The following is a 19818-nucleotide window of genomic DNA, read 5'->3' on the forward strand; positions in this document are numbered from 1 at the left end:
TGTAGAGTCTTGGTATGAACACATGGAATCGTAGCAGCAACGATGTCTGAACGTTGTGTTGTAATGACATTAACATAAACTCTTATTCAATCATATTTATAATATCACTTCCTATAAAAGGCAGCAACAAATCACCAAGACTCTGTAGAAGAAAAAAAAACAGAACATATATATTTTAGTGTGACAAAAATGGCGATGACGACAGCGACATCCTTAATTTTGTTGCAGCTTCTGTTTGCTGTCTTAGCAGCTGGTGGAAGAACAAAGATTTCAAGGGAATTGGAATCCAATAATTTTGGAGATGGAATCTGTCAGCTTATGGTGGAGACGCAGGGCTATAGCTGTGAGGAACATAAGGTAAGACCAAGTGTGTGTTCTGTGTTTTTAAGGAGCAATTTTAGCATTTTGTTCTGGATTAATAGTGTTTTATGTCCCGAACTTTCAGCGTTTTCCGTAAAATGTCTCGAACCTTCGTTGTCTCCTGAAAAACTCCTCCGAACTTTCAAAATTTTCCATAAAATGTCTCGCTATATCGACTTACGGATGAAATACTTTCGGGATCGCGCCATTTGTGGAAAAACCATATTAGGAGGAACCACCATTATTGAAAAATGTTAAAACTTCGGGATTTTTTGTTATCTTTCTGTCACTGAATTTTATATAGCAGGACATTTTATGCAAAACGCTGAAAATTCGGGACATAAAATACTATTAACCCTTTGTTTCATGCAACTGACTGATAGCACGTGCATTGCACGTGTGATTTCTCATTACATTACATATATATTATTAACCTCAACGAAATATTCAATATTGTAGTGCAAAATTCATTAAAACAGAGTATGTCTGATCAGGTGACAACAAAAGATGGATACATCTTGAGCTTGCAGAGGATTCCGACGGGGCGGTCGGGCGGCGCAGGGAAGAAGAAGGGGGGGCCGAAGCCCCCCGTCCTACTTCAACATGGCCTAATGAGTGTTGCTACTTCCAACTCCTTTCAATATTTTTATTCTTTCAAATTCCTAAAACGAGCTTTTTTATTTTTAAGTTACAACTCACACACGCACACTGAGTGACTCGACCACCCGATCTATTGGTTGGAGAGGAAGCGTCTTACCAACTGAAACTTAATAGTTTCACTACACTTGCTAAAATTTATTTATTCATTTATTTTCTATAAAAAATAAACAGGATGCAATGACATGGCTGGCTGTGTCTCCCGATGAATCTCTGGGATTCATCTTGGCAGACAACGGCTTCGACGTATGGTTGGGCAACGTGCGAGGCACGAACTACAGCAGTAGCCACACCTCGCTCAACCCTAATGATCCGGTACTGGGCCAACAGCCAATTTATCGTGAGAGCTGTGAGAACTTTTGCTCTGAAACCTATAAAGTAACTGTACTGAACTCTGCTGAGTTCAGTGCAGTTACTTTAGTGGCAAGAGTTTCTCACAGTTCTCACGATAAGAAGTTTTTTATTTGAACCACTCCCAGTATTATGTAGATGTGTCTCATTTCGTGTTTGGAAACTTAGGAATACTGGGATTGGTCGTGGGACGAGCTCGTGGCCTACGACCTCCCGGCCATGTTCGAGTATGTCCACGGCCAAACGGGGCAGAAGTTGCACTACGTTGGCCATTCCTTGGTAGCTGCTAAACACATCTATGGGGACTTTTTTTTTCATTTTTTTTTTTTGGTAAATATCAGTTATTGTCCAAACATTTGCACTACGAAAAATGTTTCAATGTTAGCATAATTGCAAAAAAATACCCAACGTTTCAAAATAATTATTACAATAATAATAAAAAGATTAGGCATTTTTATTGATTCACACAGACGTCGGGACAATAACTGATATTTACCCTTTTTTTTTCCTTTTCTCAGCTCATTTTTTTTTTTGGTGATGATGATAGGGTACTTTGATGGCGTTTGGGGCGTTTTCGAGGCACGAGGTTTTGAGCATGGTGAGATCTGCTGCTCTGCTTAGCCCCATAGCTTATATGGGGCAGATGCCATCTCCTCTTGCTAGAGCTGCTGCTGATATATTCATGGCTGAAGTGAGTAAAATTTTTAGATTTATTGTGCTCTGTTGTTTCTGGTGGCTTTTGGTGATGTTTGTACCTTTTTTCGCGACAGGCGCTTTACTGGTTGGGGCTCAAAGAATTCGCCCCAGGAGGGTGAGAAACGAGCCTTTTAGGGGCACTTATTTTTCATGATTGATAAGATATATAATTGAGTGTTTTTATCGGATATGAATCAAGCAGAATGAGCTTAAATGATAGAAATTATCAGGGTATTGGAATATCTCAAATTTCAATCAATGTTAGTAAATAATGAACTGTTTTTATCTATCTAAACTAATTCTCAAAAGTAAATTAACATCTACTTATCAAATATGATATTTATCTTCAACTCAATCTTGAAAATATAGAAATGGAGATAGATCTTTATGTTTATGTTGATTAGTGTCATTTCTGTGGCATTGGGATTTTTGTTTTGAGAAAAATGAGGTTTTTGTGATTTGGAACATTTTTATGGACTTTGTTTGAACTAGCATTAAAAAAAACCAGGAATATATAATGATTTGTAACAATTATATGGAATTTGAGATTTATTATTTGGATTTACAGAGGTGCTGTTTCCAAACTTGTTGCTGAAATCTGCAGCCAAATTGATTGTTCCAATCTGGAAAATATTATTACAGGTATAAAAAATAGTTTCATTAATACCTAATTACATACACTTTATTCTACTAAAAAAATGTTAATTTTCTCACCTTCAATTTAGGCCCTAATTGTTGCATGAACTCTTCAAGAGCAAATCTTGCTCACCAACAACCAACTGCAACAAAGAACATGATCCATCTAGCCCAGAGTAAGATCAAAATTTTCGCGCCTATTTTTTATATTTTTATTTGAGTTATTCACCTCGAATAGCATCTGAGAGTTATTGGTGTCGTGCCAGTGATAAGAAAAGGGTCGATAGCTATGTACGACTATGGAAACGAAAGGGACAACAACAAGCACTATGGACAGGCAACGCCTCCGGGGTACAATATCACTAGCATCCCAAATCAACTCCCTCTCTTCCTCAGCTATGGCGGGAAGGATCTTCTCTCGGATGTCAAGGACGTGCAGACTCTCATCGAAGCTCTATCGGATCATGACCCGGATAAGCTTGTGGTGTTGTATAGAGAAGACTATGCTCACTTGGATTTTGTTTATGCTACGAATGCTAAGCAACTTGTGTACAACCCTCTCATGGCCTTCTTTGGATTGAACTAAAATTTGTGTATACATTGTAATAATTTGCCTAGTTTTGTTAGAATTCCATATTTTGATTCACACATGAAACTGTAAACAACAATTAATGTAAGAAAAGAAGAATATGTATATATGTTATCATTGTAAGTGTAGCAACTTCATCTCATTTGTCACTCTTTGTATACATTTCATCTCGTATTTTATTGCACCAAGCGAAATTATAACTTTATATATAGAAGTAAAAAAATATACTCCCTCCGTCCGCTAAAAGTAGACTACTTTGGTTGGGCACGGGATTTTAATAAAATTAGTGATGATTTTAATGTAGTGGAGAAAGGGTCCCACCACTTTATGAGATGTGTGGTTAAGATTGAATTTGGGGTGGGTTTTATTGTAAATAAAGAGTGTTTATAAAGATAAAAGATTAAAGTGGGTGGTGGGACCATTTCCATAAAAGGAAAGTGGTATACTCTTTGCGGACGTCCAATATAATAAAAGTGGTCTACTTTTGGCGGACGGAGGGAGTACAATATAATTTCGAAAAAGAATTTCCCGAATGAACTCAGAACTGAGGCTAGGGCTTAACTCCCTCTCTGATTACTAGGGCTTTTCTTGTACGTACGTCGTCGTTTTTTTTTTTAATGGAAAGTGGGTCGAGAGGTCAATCTTCGCTCGAGTGTTTAGTCAGTAGAGTAGGTAAGTTTGTGATCGAAAAATTATACGTTCGAATCTCACCAACACTTTATAATCGAACTTTTTTTTTTTTGTCGCGTTCGACTTGATATAGAACGACGACTCTTATCTAAGTGAAGCACATAATCACATAAACACGAAATCAATGACCTAACTATCCTTTTTTTTTGGAACACACACAATCAGTGGACTTCCCTAAAAGAAAAGGCTAAACAACTTTTTTTCTATCATTATGATTTTTCATTTTCTGTATTACTGCATATACTAAAAAATATTCTCTTTAAAAAAAAAGTAAATGTAATAGGCTAACAGTTAATGATCACTAAATAAGCTAACTCAGAAATGAACACCGCAAGCAGAGGATGATAGTAGCAGTATACTAACTCTTGAACAAGCAGCCTTCTGTTGCATTTTCAATCGTTTCGTAGAGAGCTCGTTTCGCCTCCGGCTCCCACAGGTTTCGAGGCCGTTGAACCACTTCAAGCCTTCAGTTGTTCGGTCAGTGAATCTCTTTGGTTTCCCAAATCACGGCCGCCTTCTTCTTTCATCCGAAGTTTGTGTTTTCTATTCTGAACAAGCATTCTTTTCTCAGAGGCGAATCTGTGAAGATGGCTCGAATAAAATCTTCAACCTGCAATGAAGGAGACAGTGATTAATAGTAAATTTTACGAAGAGTCTTTCTCGTCAGATTTTGTTCTGAGGTGTAGAGAATTTCCGTACCTCTGATGCTACGAAGTTGCAATCAGCGAGTTCACCGCTCTCCCAGGCATCGGTGATAGACTTCAAGGGCATGTCCAAGAGTTCTAAGGGAATGTGCAGGAAAAGTTTAAGATAAAAAGTTGCTGAGAAACGCAGAAATATGGTACAATAATCGATAAAAGAATGATCACCGGCCAACTTTCTCAGCTTCCGAATGGATAATACAAGATTATCCATGTCCTTCTGAGCCTCTTGTGACTTCTCTCCCTCGTCAACGGCCAACATGGGCTCGAGTAAAGATGAGAGATGCTCGAACAGCAGATGGATCAGTCTTTGTAGCTGTATTTAGAAAGCCAGTGAGAAAGATACTTTTTGTCGAACAAGTGTATATCAGTTCTTGAACTGCACCTGCAATGTTTCTTCGGCAGCCATATCATCTATAAGAAGTATCTCCTTTGCAAGTCTGGTAAAGACTGACTCTAGAATCACGGTCATGCTCTTCTCGTAGACGGAAGGAAGTAATAAGGGTTCCCAGATGATGTGCACTTTCTCGACTACGAACGAAATCTGACACAAACCCAGGCAACATCTCAAACAGGGGAAAGGAAGTGAAGTCCAGGGGGAAGGCATTGAAGCTTCTTCGCTTCAAAAAGGTGCTCAATACCTGGTCGATGCAAAATTTGGCAGATTCGAACTGTTTTATTTGGTGGGTATTTTGAAATCCGTTGGCTCCATCAATAGCCTAGTCAACAACAAATTACAGCATAATCAGATAGGAAGAGATTTGGCTTGTAAAATGCACGCAAAGAAGATACCACAAGAAGGCCCGTGCACATATCTCTGTTTCCACGAAGTTACCTGTTTTAAGTTGGACCTGACAAGCTGAATTTGACGCTGCAAAACTTCTTCGGCCAGGAGTTGAAATTTGGGAGCCAAATCAATAAATACAGCAAGGTCCTTAACAGAACTAGGAAAATATGGGCGATACTGCAATATTAGAGCAAGGGGATACATTACCATGCATTCGAAGCTATAAACTTTAAACATGTAATAACAAATATCGGGACTCATCTTCCACGAATCACTGAACTAGTTCAATAGTTACTAGGGTTTGCAAGATATATGGAAAGAAAAGTAATCAATATGCAGACCATGCATTCCTGCCTACCTGAAATGCAAGCCCAAGAATCTCCTGAGATAGGTAAAGACAGTCATTGTGCATGAGAATAGCCGCCTGGTTAATGGAATCAAGCTGCCTTTGAAGCTTTAAAAATTAAGAAGACATGTCATAACATCAATACATTATCATGTTCGTTGAACTTTTATGAATATGATCGTCTGCAAGATAGCAACTAAATAGAGCAAGGTAGCAGAGTATTTTAGTATTGGCAACCTCTCATCTACAAGCTTTCTGCACTAACCTTCACAGGGATGATCGCTTCATAAAGAACTAGAGCATTTCTAGCAGCATGGTAGAATTCCAGTGCCACTTTTGGAGGTGACAAGCACACATCCTGCAATAACCAGTCCAGTTAATGCATGATACACGCAACTGTTCTTCCACCATTTTATGGAGAGGAATCCTTGGCAAATGAACACATTGGGATTACATTACACTCAGACCAACCTTCAGGGTTCGATGCACAAGCTCCATTAATTCTTTAGCTGATACAGACACCACACATTCCTCAGATGAAAACAGCAACATAACACGGTTGGAGTCAGCACTCTCTTCTTTATTATCCCCCAATTTTCTTGTAATATAGCCCTGCAGGCATATACACCGCAGCTGAATAAGACAGACGAGCAGAAAACACTTACAAGATTATAAATATGTACTCACTTGAGGAAGGCTGAAATCAGATTGCAGAAGAATATTTCTGGCCCTCGCCAAAATTTGAATTTTCTTTCTTGATGCAAAGTGCACTTCAACATTGTCAGCAAAATTACTCAGCTTATGATCTTTATCATTCGATGAAGATATGAACTTAAGTTCCTTCAAAGCTGTCTCAAAATCAATTGTAAGTTTCCTGATCTGTTGAAACTCAGCGAGCTTGGAAGCATCATCAGGAACAACCTGAAACCAGATGGAGGGATGTCATGACTAAGATGTAACTGAAAATTTCCTCACTGATCAATCCAGTAGAGCTTTCTCAAAGCACATATATAAGCTTGTAGGGAAATCAGATAGACAACCTAGCAAAGCTCACATATCTTCTCATCAAAATTCGTTAGATATGAACCAATATTGAATATTAAGACAAATTAAACACAAACCTTGCCCAGGAAATTTGAAATGATCATATCTGACAACCTTGGCCAAGTCAATCTTCCAAAACAGCACATCCAGGAGCCATTGTTAAAGCATAAAACTTTGCTGAAAAAATCAATAATCTGAATGATGTTGGAGTACATAAGTTCACCATCCACCTTGTTGCCCTGTGAATATGAGGATGATTTAATGGGCTACAACTACGAGTATAATTATATAAATGCATAGCACATGAAAGCTAATTCTGGTTGACAGATTCCTAATTTGTACCTCACGCTCAACAGATGGAGCCATCTTAAGAACTGATTCTTTGACACGACCCACATCCAGGTTGTTTTCTTCTTCAACAATAGGATTTGCTTTACAACTCACCACAGGCATAAAAGCGTATTTAGTGATCAAGTCTGCAATTTTAGCAAGCCCATAATCAAGAACACCAGCAACCTACATAAACACCACGGATTATTATGTATTGCAGAGAAAGTTGTCACTGAGAAATTAATCTGGGAATATTCGTCAAATTCAGGATGAAGCATCATTCAGAATTAAGTAAATTTTTACTCACATCCATCGCATTCATAATAGTGTACAGCTCTAGACCATTAATTCCATCTACGCTTATCTGCCACTTTACATGAACCGCATTGTCGTTCTGATCAAACCGCACAGCATTCTCCATAAACCTCAAAAGTAGCTCTTGAATCTACATCCAAATTGAATGGCTCTAAAAACAAATCATAAAATTGGATAAAATCACCATTTCGTTACTCACAATCAATCAAAAATGTAAGGTTCAAATGTCAATTGCGCCACAAGCAAATTATACAGATCGATTCTCAGTCAACTCATATCACAAAAAAGAAAATAGCACAAATATGAACCATTTCTAAGTAAAAATGGTACACATTAGGAGAAGAAACCTAATTGCAGATGCATAATAACTTAAAATCACACCTTTCAAATAATTCTATACTCAGTCCTTCAATCTAACTAGGGCAGAGCAAATTTAGGTGGAAATCATCAAAACTTCTAAACAAGTATAGCCATAAATATAGATTGTTCATCACAAAAAGCATTCAATTTCAATGCAAACTAACATTTGCAGAAATTCAATTACTTTCCGCAATTCCTCTAAGCATACAAATCAAATAAAAAATCCAATTCACCTCCTCGAAACAATCCGCCCACTGCTTTCTGAGTATGGCGTAAACCGCCGGCTCACCTTCCGCCGCCGTCTCGGCATTGCCACCGCCCTTCACTCCAAGAGCTCCCTTCAATTCCCTCAGCCCCTCCGCCGCCTCCACCACTCTCCCACTCTTCACGTCCGCCCTAACCACCCCCAATTTCCCATCCAATTCCAAAATTACCCCCAAAAACTCCAGAATCTCCCTCTTCTCCCGCGCCTCCCGCCTCTTCTCCACAATCTCCCTCACAATTCTCCCCACATCCGCCTCCACCGGCTGATCGCACACGAGGCTCAGCAGCGCGGCGACGTCGCCGGCGAGATTCTCCGACTTGGAAACGACGTCGGAGCAGCGGGAGAAGAGGGCGGAGAAGTCGGAATGGTGGGAGAGGAGGTACGATTGGACGGTGGATTTGATCCGGAGTGAGTGCGCGTCGAGGCGGGAGATGAGGAGGCGGAGATCCGGCGCCGACAGCGGCGAGGAGGGGGATTCCGGCGAGGAGAGAAGATCTCGGACGTTGATTGTGTTGATGAGGACGTCCATCGCGAGAGAGTCCACTGTATCGACTGTGAGGAAGTCTGCAGCGGATAATATGGCCTTTGCGGAAAAATAATGCTTGGGTGAATTTCATTTTGTCACCCCAAAACTTTTATAAATTTCGGTTTTCACCCTCAATTCAAGAAAATAGCATATTTCTCCGTAAAATCTTCCATTTAATGTACCGTTTAATAAACAAGCATTTTGATCTGAATATGTATGTTCATAAGTTATGTTGGTTCAGACTTCAATCTTTTAGTCATCGTCTACTGTTCGAATTTTCGACCTAGGTCACATCTTTAAATCAAAATCATTGCATCCGTCATTATATATATATACACACAGTATTTTAAAAGAGAAAATGTATATTCCCTTCGTTCACGTTAAGTATGGTATTTTTACTATTTTTGTTTGTCTACAATAAGTATGATCGTTTCAGTTTAGGATATATATATATATCTTTGTACTTTTACTTCATTCATACACAATTTACATAAAGTGCATCTCACAAATCATTTATTAATTACCTACAAATTAATTTTGGTGGGATTGTTTTCTCATTTTATATACATCTCTCGATATTTTTTAAAAATTTGTGTTATTTCATCTACACCACACTTATCGTGGAGGGAGATGAATATTTTGAGGGGAGGAGAGAAGAAGAAATAGTCTTATGAATAGAAAATTGCATCCACATTGTTTTTTTTGAAGGATGCATCCACATATTGTTTACGATCAAATGTAATACTCCCTTCGTCCACGAAATGAGTACCCATATTTCCTTTTTCGTCCGTCCACGAAATGAGTATCTATTTCCCTTTTTGGCAAGTGTACCCCACACAACCCTTTAATTAATACTCTCAAAAAGTGGGACCCTTAAACTATTCATACTACACTCCATACATTTTTTAAAACTCGTGCCGTCCACAAATGAGTACTTATTTCGTGGACGGAGGGAGTAAAAGATTTCGATATTACTTTAGCAACCACCCACCGAATGCTATTAATTAGAATTTAGAACTATTATTGCATTTGCAGGCATAAGTACATGCATGTCTGCTAGATTTTCTTAGTACTATAAATATCACAAAGAAATATATGTATGAGGATAAAGTTGACAAATTTTTGACAAATTAATTATATCTGCCTTTGCATTTATAGCCCAACTAAAATTGGAGGTGCAACTTCTCACGAGCGATTGATGTGAGACTTCTTAGCCCTTTCCCACTTCGTTGCGTGTCTCGAAATAGTGGATTTAAGTTAATTCAAATTATTTGTCTAAGACTATAATAATAATAATAATAATAATAATAATAATAATAATAATAATAATAATAATAATTAATCTTTTAAGTAGTTTTTTATTTTCTTCATTGATTTCTTTATGTATCTTGCATGCACTTTAGAAAAAACTTTTTGTAGTCCCAAAGCTATGACTTAATTAAGGTTTTACTGTATATTTTTTTTCAAATTAACTTCAATTTTTGATAATAAATGATTGGGGTTGTTCATTACGTGATAAATAAGTTTTATTTTTATAATTAATATCAAGATATCAAATTTAATAATAGCACACAAAAATATTTCAATCTTGTCTATAGAAATGAGATTTAGTATACCACACTCTCACTTTCATATTTACTTGCTTATGTATTATTCCTTCAATTTCAATCTTGTATGGTGTAATTTAATTTGTGATTATTAACTAGAGTTTATTCCATCTAATTATGGTATATAATTATTTTTATTATTTAATTTTACTTTTATTAGTTAATAATAGGTTGATAAATTCAAAATTATGGTATATAATTTTAATTTTCTAAAATAAAAATTAGGTATAATTCATAATATTATAATAATTTTAATTTTTATAAAAAATAATAAATATAATTGTGGGACACTGAATCTCATTCCCTCCATAGATCAATGATTATTCGACCAAATAGTTAAGAATAAAAGTATTAATGAGTGAAAATAACTAAAAGTAAAAGTTCTTATGAATAAAAGTAAACATTATTGTGAAGAAATATAAACTTTAAAACTGTCTGCATCGTATGCGGTTGACCGCACAGGAGAATTTGCGTAATTTATACATACAACAGATAATATCACACAAATTGACAATAGAATTAAAAAACAAGCATTAGAAACTAATAGTAGACAACAATAAGTAGGAGACATAAGAGTGATTGACATATACATAGATTGACATATAGATTGAAATATAACTCGAACAACATCAAGTATTAACCACACTAGCTCGTCTAAGTCGAGATATTATGCGGTGCATCTTCGAGTAGCAGTAGTTGTGGGTGACGATCGATCCCAAAAACGACACCGTACTGAACTCAAAACCTAGATACGTACGTGGGTGACGATCGATCCCAAAAACGACACCGTACTGAACTCAGAAACTAGATACGTGCTAGTAATACGAAATTAGACTCGAACAAGTCTAGATTTTTTTTTTTTCACAAAAATTCACGCAAACTATGCTTGAGCAAATAATCAGCTATAATTTGACTGGATTTCTGAGTTGGGTGGAAAGAATCCCAGAAGACATATTTATTTGCATCTGTACATGTAAATGGGTTCAGCTGGTCGCACATATATCCCATTTCAAACATTCCTGTCGCACAACATGCAACTGTTGCTACTTCAAATCCTGTCAATATATATTTCACAACAAATTAAAAATTATAACATCAAACAAAATATTCCAATGTTATCTTGAAAATTGTGAGAACTAATATTATAATACAGTGAACTAGTACGTTCAGTGCAATAAATTATACGCGCGCGTTCAAAAAATTAAATTTCTCGCCCTTCATGAGATTCGATTTCAGAACCACAAATCCACTTTTCTCGATCTAAGGGTCGTAAATGATTCTTAATATTTATTTTAAAATTAGTTTTTATTTCATTATCTAATCCATGTATGTGTGTATGTGTGTGTGTGAGAGAGAGATAGATGAATAAATGAACACAAAAATTTGGGTACAATCGGGTCTACCGTACAACCGGGTTGACCCACACCCAAAATAGTGTTATTTATAAGGTGAGGGTGCAACCTGATTGTACGGTACACAATGTTGTACCCAAGACTACCTCCTAAATGAATTGCATAATATTTTGAACTAGTTCATTAAACTAATTTCTCAATGAGATGAACAAAATGAATTGCATAGTAAAAAAGAAAATCAAAATATGCGATTTTCTAATCTTTAATTACTAGCTGCAACAAGACCCAAATCGATAAGATATATATTTATGCCTTAAATCAACAGATAATTAATCTATAAAGAAATTAACCTAAAAGAAGAATGTATCAATTGATTGAATTAGCTAGCGCGCAGACTATATATAATAGGCTATTTCATAATGTTCCTTTTCTTTTTTCGTATTGTCACATCAACATTAAATTTTCTAGTAACAAATATTTACTACAAAACCTTCAATTTGATAACTACCTCTAAACGATCTAAGTTATAGCTTCTACTTAATGCTCACATGCTTCATTAACACATGGTACGACTTTGTACCATACATAATGTCACCCACATTTGCTATTTTTCCAGCGAGAAATATATCTTAGACAAACCTAGACAATTATTGAAATTTATTCATCATTAGAGAAGAGTTTATATATATTATATGCCCAACCACCTTCATCCTTAATTCATATGCCCATATTGACATGCAAACTATTTACAAAAGAATTCATCTAGAACAATTGCACACTAAATTCCATCAAAAATTAATTTAAACTCCAATTTTACCTAAAAACTAAATGATCAATTTTTTTCCCTTCCATTTTACCATATTACATGGGATTTATTTATGTATTTATGGGAATTTACTAGTGTTTGGATCTAAATCTTGACACGTCATGACAATCTAACACGAGATTGGCCTCTCGAAATATCGACACAAAAGAAAAAAAAAATTAATCTTGACACGTCAGACAATCTAACACGAGACTGACCTCTCGAACCTCGAAACACATAAATTAATAATGCAAGAAACTTCACAACCAAGAGAAACTTACCAAATTGAGAAGGCTTCTTGATCATTTGCATGAAAATCCCATAAGGGTTGGAGAAAACAACCCTAATCCCACTCATCTTCCCATTCATCTTCTCAACCAAACCACCCAACTTCTCATTGAAATGCAAGGCAACAACATTGTACCCTTCCATGCACTCATTCCCATTCCCATTGACATAGTTTGTTGACCTCTCCAAGGGCAAGCATCCCATCGGCGGGAGCCCGGTCAACGAGATCTTCCGGGCCCCGAGGCCGTAGATGCCCGTCAAGAACTCCTCCACGAGGCCGATGAGGAAGTCCTGATACTGATCGACCGTCGTGTATTTCGACCTCGTGTTCGGGATCGTGTAGTAGTTCTCTAGGAAGTCATTTGTGCCTAAGCTTACCAAATAGAGAGCCTCATTTATTATGGATTTGGCCTTTGCTTCACCCACATAGGCTTTGAGCTTGTTTTGATATTCCTTGTAGTATTCCACCTCTTTCCATAGAGGAATCACATTCTGCAGATCCCAAAATTCAAAATAAATATAAATAAATTGATGATAATGGTCAAGATACGACGTAGATATAGGGAAAATGAATAAATCGAGCTCTGATTTTTATGTAATTTATAAAATTAATGCATCAATAATAATTTTTGACGTATTGGAATTAAAATAAATTTATGAAACGAAAAAGAATGCTAACGTGAATTAAAGAGAGGCGGTGCTCACGAATATCACTCACGTAAGGTATATAACATAATGTATTTATTTATTTTAAAATATATTATTAAACGACCATTGCTTTATTAATACTTTATAATAAATTATTATTCAAAGCACAAATGGCATGTATGCAGTATGCATGTCTCTGTTGCACAATAAATATTGCTTATTTTAATAATCTGAATTTTTTTTCGATCGAAGTGAAGTATATAGTTATCGATACCAAATCTACTAATCATTATATACATACCTATTTCAGCAACAACAAAAATGAAATTATGCAAAAAGTTTTATGAGAATCCAATTCCTGCATTTTGTTTGAGAAACAAACTCAAAAAAAATCCTCATGCAAATTTAATTTTGTATATAAATACCTATTTCAATAATAATAAAAAAAAAGAGTAATCAAATTAACAAAATTATAATTATGCCAAAAAAATTACGAGAAACTAATTTTCCAGCATTTTATAACAGAAAACATGAAAAAAAATCTCATGCAAATTTACCGCGTTTTCAATAAGCAGTAGAGCGTCTCGTTAAAATCCAATCTAGAACTTACGAGAACATTCGAAGTAACATTGTCGAATCCGGTGCCGGCGGAGGCGAAGCAGACGCCGGCGGCGAAGTCGGAGATGTTATACTGCGGATCCAGGTACGCCGGCACGAACGGCCGGAGACCGAACGCCTCCGAGATGAAATCCGGCGGAATGCGGCCGTTCGAGAACCTCCCCGTCGGGCGGCCGCCGAAGAAGTCGCGGCCGTAGGGGCGGAAGTTGCTCCGCAGCACGGTGGATATCTGGTTGTTGTTGCCGGCGTCGACCGAGGAGTCTCCGAACACGATCACCGCCGGGACCGCCGCAGCGGCGGCGCCGCCGAGGAGGCAGAGGAGGAGGCAAGCTGCGGGAGCTAGGAGAGGAGAGCTAGGCATTGTGGAATTAATTTTTGTGAAATCAGTTTTGGGGGAAATATTTTTTCTGTTTTTGGTTGGATGTGATAAATGAGAAGGGTTTTATATAGAAATTGGAGAAAAGTTTGTTGGTTGATTTATTTAATGGAATTGGGAGTTGAGAGGAAAAAAGCTTTAAATTAAGCATTAAATGAGAGTGCATTGCTGTGAGGTGGGTAAATGGGTTGGCAGCAGAGGAAATGCACCCACTGCTGCTATATATTGTTTTTTCAGAAGAATAAATGTACTCTTCCTCCCACCGCGATATCGTTTTCACGTTGCAGACTGTGCGAATTTTAAGAAAAGTGGTGAACAATAATGAATATTGCAGTGAGTGAAGTTTGGCCACACAGTGAAGACACTTTTTGATGAAAATATAAAGGTTAAGAGAATAAAGTGTTATGTGGATCCTACAACTATAAATGGAAATGGAAACGATATCGCGGACGGAGAGAGTATGTGTTTTGGAGTGATTTAACTGTCGTGTTTCAGTCTCGTATTTTATTTTATCACTGAACGTATATTTATGTTTTATTTGAAGTGTCTATAATTTTGATTATAGAGATTGGTGCCGGGTTGGAGACGGGGCGAACTTAATTACGTGTGATGGAACACGGTAATAATTTTTTTTTTTTTAAATATTTTAAAATTGTTAAAGTATGAGTATTTTGTGTGACTCATAGTACTATAGTTTTGATCACCAAATCAAATCATAAAAATATTATTTTTTCAAAATCTCAAACTCGAAATTTAGAAAATATAGCTTACACTAGATATTTTTTTTCTGCTTCCGTCCTTCTCTACTAGCATGTGTCTACCATTATGTAAGATTGTCTAACTTAATAAAATACGGCTATTATTGAAGGAAAAAAAAAAGGAAAAAAAGAACCTAAGAGAACCCTTGACAACAAAAAAAAACGTGGACTAAGGGTCGGACCTCATTAAAACCCAACCGTAAAGGGGTATGTAAGATTGTCTAACAAGTCAAGATTCATTAGATGTTCATATTTTGATTAATTTAGTCCTATATCTTAACATATTTGTAGATTTATTGAAGTGTTGATTACACATGGAAACATATATTACCCATTAAAATATACTAAGTTGAAATGAGAAGAGAACTAAGACACCATTTGTGAACTCAAAAATTTCCTCCCAAATTAAAATACTCTTTATTTTCTATTTTCATTCCTTTTTTGCTTATGGGAATTACTTGGACCACAATATGGTACAAATAAGTATAAAATGTTTTTTGTTATTGTACTTTTATATACAGACATGTACATTTATTAATTTCTGCTCTCATTTTTCTTTCTTTTATTACTGAAAGATATTCAAATCGCTGCAGGAAATAAAAGGTCATTTAATGGTACAAAATAAAATGATGTAAATATTGTCATTTACATAATAAATGATTAGTTGGACTTTCCCAATTAGAGGTGTCCTTTTATTGCACCAATAACAAATCAACCCTGGACCAATCTATATGGCATGTGCAATAAATAGTAATTACTACTAATTATACAATTGTATATACTCGTAAATTTCCTACTGCTCAGTATACTTAGGGGCCGTTTGATTTGCAGTTTAGGATTGATTAGGATTAAAATTATCTTGAGAAATTAGTGTGGATTTATATTATTTCATGGGTGTTTGATATCATGGCTACTTAATCCTATATTATGTTTGATATCCATAGGATTATGTTGGATTATATTATCTAATACCAAAACTATCCTCACATAATTTTAAAAATATCATGTGTGTCCACCATTACTTGGGCATTTGCATCGATATGCGTGAGGAAGGGTAGCAGAATTTTTATCCAACTTCTCAGTATTAAATTTATCCGAGGGGGGTGGACGGATTATTAGTATGGGTTAATCCCACAAAATAGCATGGAGAAGTAGGATTAAGTAGGAGTTGACCATATTAACTGCACATGATATCAAACATCACACTAATCAGTATTAATTTAATTTATCCTACCTATAAACCCATATCAAACAGGCCCTTATTAGTTTACTAATTATTGATATATGTAAAGAATAAATTAATGAATAAATAATTTTGCAAAAATATTGGTGATAGCACTACATTCCCAAAAAATTGTGCATTCAAATCTCCACCTGAAATGGAGGCTATTTAGTAACAATATCTTTTATTTTCTTTTTCATGAAACATTGTTATCATCGACGGGTCCCTCTCAAACTATTATTTTATTTAATTTTTCAGCTGATTTCTAGTTGCTTGTTTTAATTTCTACTTCAATTCGTTTTTCTATTATTCTTTTTAACTGAATAAATGCATGGACTCTGTTGCAAATGTGATGAATAAGGAAATTGCTAATATCTCATACTAGTGTATAAATATGGATAGAGGCATAGAGCCATAGAGGTTCAATAGAGAATGTTATATATTGAGATAATGGAAAATGAATCTCGAACAAGCGAATAAGTTAATAATTTCAATGAACAAATCATCTTTCCTTATGAACAACCATTTCCGTCTGGGTTTGAATCCTGAATGAGGCGAATTTTTCAACATATTAAATAGATATGTTTGTTCATTAATTTTATTGGTTTATTCGAAAAATTTATTGATTTATTTGGTATTCTTTATTCTCTCAATATATATCATTCTCCATGGAATTAACCACACTCTAATTGCACGTAATTAGAGTGTAATTTGAAACATATTCGAGATTAGTAATGCTTGTTTAATACTTTTAGGCTTAGAAGAGTAGTAAAATATGTGACGACATTATAAATTATGGAGAGTCTTATATTAGATGGTTTCACGAGTCAAAATTCATGAGACAAACGAAGATTGAAATTCAAACTATCGATCAAATGACATCTCTAACTTGACACGTCAAAGTCTCACGTGTAAATCCAAATATAGTTTTAAAAATGAAATGGAAAATAATTTTTTATATTTGTATTTGCTAGAGAAGGGTTGTTAAATATTCACGTTGTATCCATGTTTGTACCATATATTACGAAAATATATACTAAGTATTTAGGTATATATATATGATTTTCTTTTAATTGGAGATATTTAAATTCCAGAGATATCTATGATTTATTGTGCCGCCGAAGCTTTCTATCATTAATAGTTGCACATTCTGGTTGTACTAAAAAAAATATTATAATTTTTTTTCTATAAAAAATTATTTTTATATCTATTTAATTTGTTCATGTATTAATTCAAGTTGCATTCCCTAATTAATAACGTAGGGTTGTGTTGATTGATGCATGTAGTGTGATAATTAATTAACTAACCTCTTAAGTTGCATAATAGTATATCACTTCATGAACAAAATTAGCCCTAAATCTAATTACGGATTTATTTTAAAACAAGCAATTAAACCCAAAAATTACAGTGCGGTTGTTTTCAAGATATGAACGACTGCAATTAGTAATTAATTAGTATAATTATTATTAATTTGTTAATTAAATTTAGAATTTCGAATTAAAATCTATTAATCATATACGTATAATTTAATTAAACAAGTGCACGATCTGTGCTTTAGAAAGGAAAAGAAAAAAAAACTTGAAATATTTATCTTAATACATAAACAAATGACGATATAATGAAGAAGCTCACAATAATCTCTTATTCAAGGTATAGTATGACATAATTATCAAATTATTACAATATTGATAAAACGAGTCTAACCAAATCCAAACCTTTTAAATTATTCAGACTCGATACATAAAAAAAAATAGTTAAAGTAGAGATAAATTTAATACTATATCAATGTGTCGATCGATAACAATTAAAAAATAGACGAATATAGAGCTCCCACGAAATAAAAGACATATGATGTGCACGTGCACATGCATACCCTAATGTCCCAAAACGGTGACTTCTGGTTTATCGTCATCGGGATCTTCGTCGCCGATCTTCTTGATGTTGCCGATGACGTGCTCGTAACGACTATCGTCGGCATCCTCGTTGGCGAGATCGTGAAAAGTGTGGATGCTATGGCCGGGTTGGTCCACGGCATGGACTTGTTTTACTAGGATCAAACAAACCAAAATCCCCACCAAAAAAATCATTGAAACTTTTGGCCTTGATGCTGCCATTGCTAACTTCTTTATGATTGTTTGTTTCTTTTTTCTTCAAAATTTTGTTTGATTTGGTTGCTATGAGCAAGAAATGAAGGTGAATTGAGATTTTGAGAAGAAGGGGGATATTTATATATTGGATATGTTAGGTGAAGTTAGTTTAGTTAGTTGGATGTTTTTGTGGTTGGAGTTTTTCCCTTTTCTATTTTTGTGGAGGTTAATTATTTTTAGTATACGAGAGAAGTTCCCAAAATGTTAATTGTTGTCATTTGCTTTGCTTTAATTAGGATATTAATAATATATACCATCCTATTTCACTTGTTGTGGTTATTTTTGATTAGCTACAAGAAATTTATCAATCGATAAAAATAAGTTATATTGATACAATTATGATGTGATTATAAATTATAAAATAGTAGTATTATGGTTGATTACTAGCATAAAGTACAATATTAAGAAAAAATTGTTAATTGTGCTTAAGATATATGAAAATCCACCCGAATTTGGTTTTGCATGTGAATTAAAAATGTAGTATATCTTGCTTCAAAATGTAAATTTTTTAATTTTTTTTTAATTTTGAGCGAATCAATATCATTCTAGCTAGGTGAAGTGGCAAATTAATATCATCTTGACTAGCTGAAGTGACGTAGACATTCAACTACATCGTTTAGTACATCGACCGTTTAAGTCATGTATGTAGACATTTAGGGCGTTCACCTCAATATTAATTTAAGGCAACTGCCTGAAAATTTAGAATAACTAAAAGCTTGTGTCAGAATTTTTAGTTAATCTACAAAATTAGAATTCGATAATAACACACATAAATTGTTCTCCATAATTTAATTTCAAAATTACAAAAGTATTTAGTGGTTTTTCCTTAACTAGCAATTCTAGTCCATAAAAAAATAATAAAAAAAAAACTAATTAATGCATCATAGCCACTTTAATTTCTTTCATAAAATTCTCTTAAATCCCCTCTAAAATTTTTTTATCCCCACATAAACACAAGAACAACCACAAACACAAAGAGGGGCCAATAGTTTTATCAACTAATTAAATATATTAAATAAAACATCTTAGGAAGTTGAAGGGGGATTTGCAAGAAATATCTATTAAAAAAAAATCAACCAAATAAAGCAAAAATGGCAACAATGGTGATGAAGTTGTTGGTGATGATGATTTTTGTATGTCCATTTCTTGCAACACCGGCGGAGGGCAAAATCCTAATTTATGGCGCAATGCTGCCTAATATTATCCCCAGACAAACGTCGCCGCCGCAACCGGCGAACATCTACACTAGCCGTCGCCAGCCTAGCCCCGACGGGGCTAGGCCGCCGGCCTCGGAGGATGTTTTGGCCACCATGTTTTCTCATGAGACGTATCATGGAAAATTGT

At 35.2% G+C, this 19818-nt stretch overlaps 3 protein-coding genes across 3 annotated transcripts; 1 reads left to right on the forward strand and 2 right to left on the reverse strand.

Annotated features, from left to right (window-relative positions):
* Positions 1-159: 159 nt before the first annotated feature.
* LOC131009421 (triacylglycerol lipase 2-like) lies at positions 160-3431 on the forward strand. The gene is made up of 9 exons (XM_057936738.1): positions 160-357; positions 855-977; positions 1192-1332; positions 1537-1647; positions 1916-2059; positions 2139-2179; positions 2633-2706; positions 2790-2876; positions 2967-3431. The coding sequence occupies exons 1-9, from the start codon at positions 190-192 to the stop codon at positions 3284-3286; spliced, it is 1209 nt and encodes a 402-aa protein (XP_057792721.1). The 5' UTR covers positions 160-189; the 3' UTR covers positions 3287-3431.
* Positions 3432-4167: 736 nt separating this feature from the next.
* Positions 4168-8721, reverse strand: LOC131009423 (centromere/kinetochore protein zw10 homolog). The gene is made up of 14 exons (XM_057936740.1): positions 8096-8721; positions 7495-7632; positions 7200-7373; positions 6935-7096; positions 6501-6734; positions 6285-6425; positions 6079-6171; positions 5826-5921; positions 5516-5644; positions 5322-5399; positions 5066-5224; positions 4849-4996; positions 4679-4761; positions 4168-4589 (listed from the first exon to the last, which is right to left on the reverse strand). The coding sequence occupies exons 1-14, from the start codon at positions 8654-8656 to the stop codon at positions 4503-4505; spliced, it is 2283 nt and encodes a 760-aa protein (XP_057792723.1). The 5' UTR covers positions 8657-8721; the 3' UTR covers positions 4168-4502.
* A 2046-nt stretch (positions 8722-10767) lies between these two features.
* On the reverse strand, positions 10768-14414 carry LOC131009425 (GDSL esterase/lipase At2g04570-like). Its single transcript, XM_057936741.1, has 3 exons — positions 13964-14414; positions 12699-13197; positions 10768-11315 (listed from the first exon to the last, which is right to left on the reverse strand). Exons 1-3 carry the CDS (start codon positions 14330-14332, stop codon positions 11122-11124), a joined length of 1062 nt encoding a protein of 353 aa, XP_057792724.1. The 5' UTR covers positions 14333-14414; the 3' UTR covers positions 10768-11121.
* Positions 14415-19818: the final 5404 nt, after the last annotated feature.

The sequence above is a fragment of the Salvia miltiorrhiza genome, chromosome 2, assembly GCF_028751815.1.
Source record: "Salvia miltiorrhiza cultivar Shanhuang (shh) chromosome 2, IMPLAD_Smil_shh, whole genome shotgun sequence".
Classification (NCBI taxonomy): Eukaryota; Viridiplantae; Streptophyta; class Magnoliopsida; order Lamiales; family Lamiaceae; genus Salvia; species Salvia miltiorrhiza.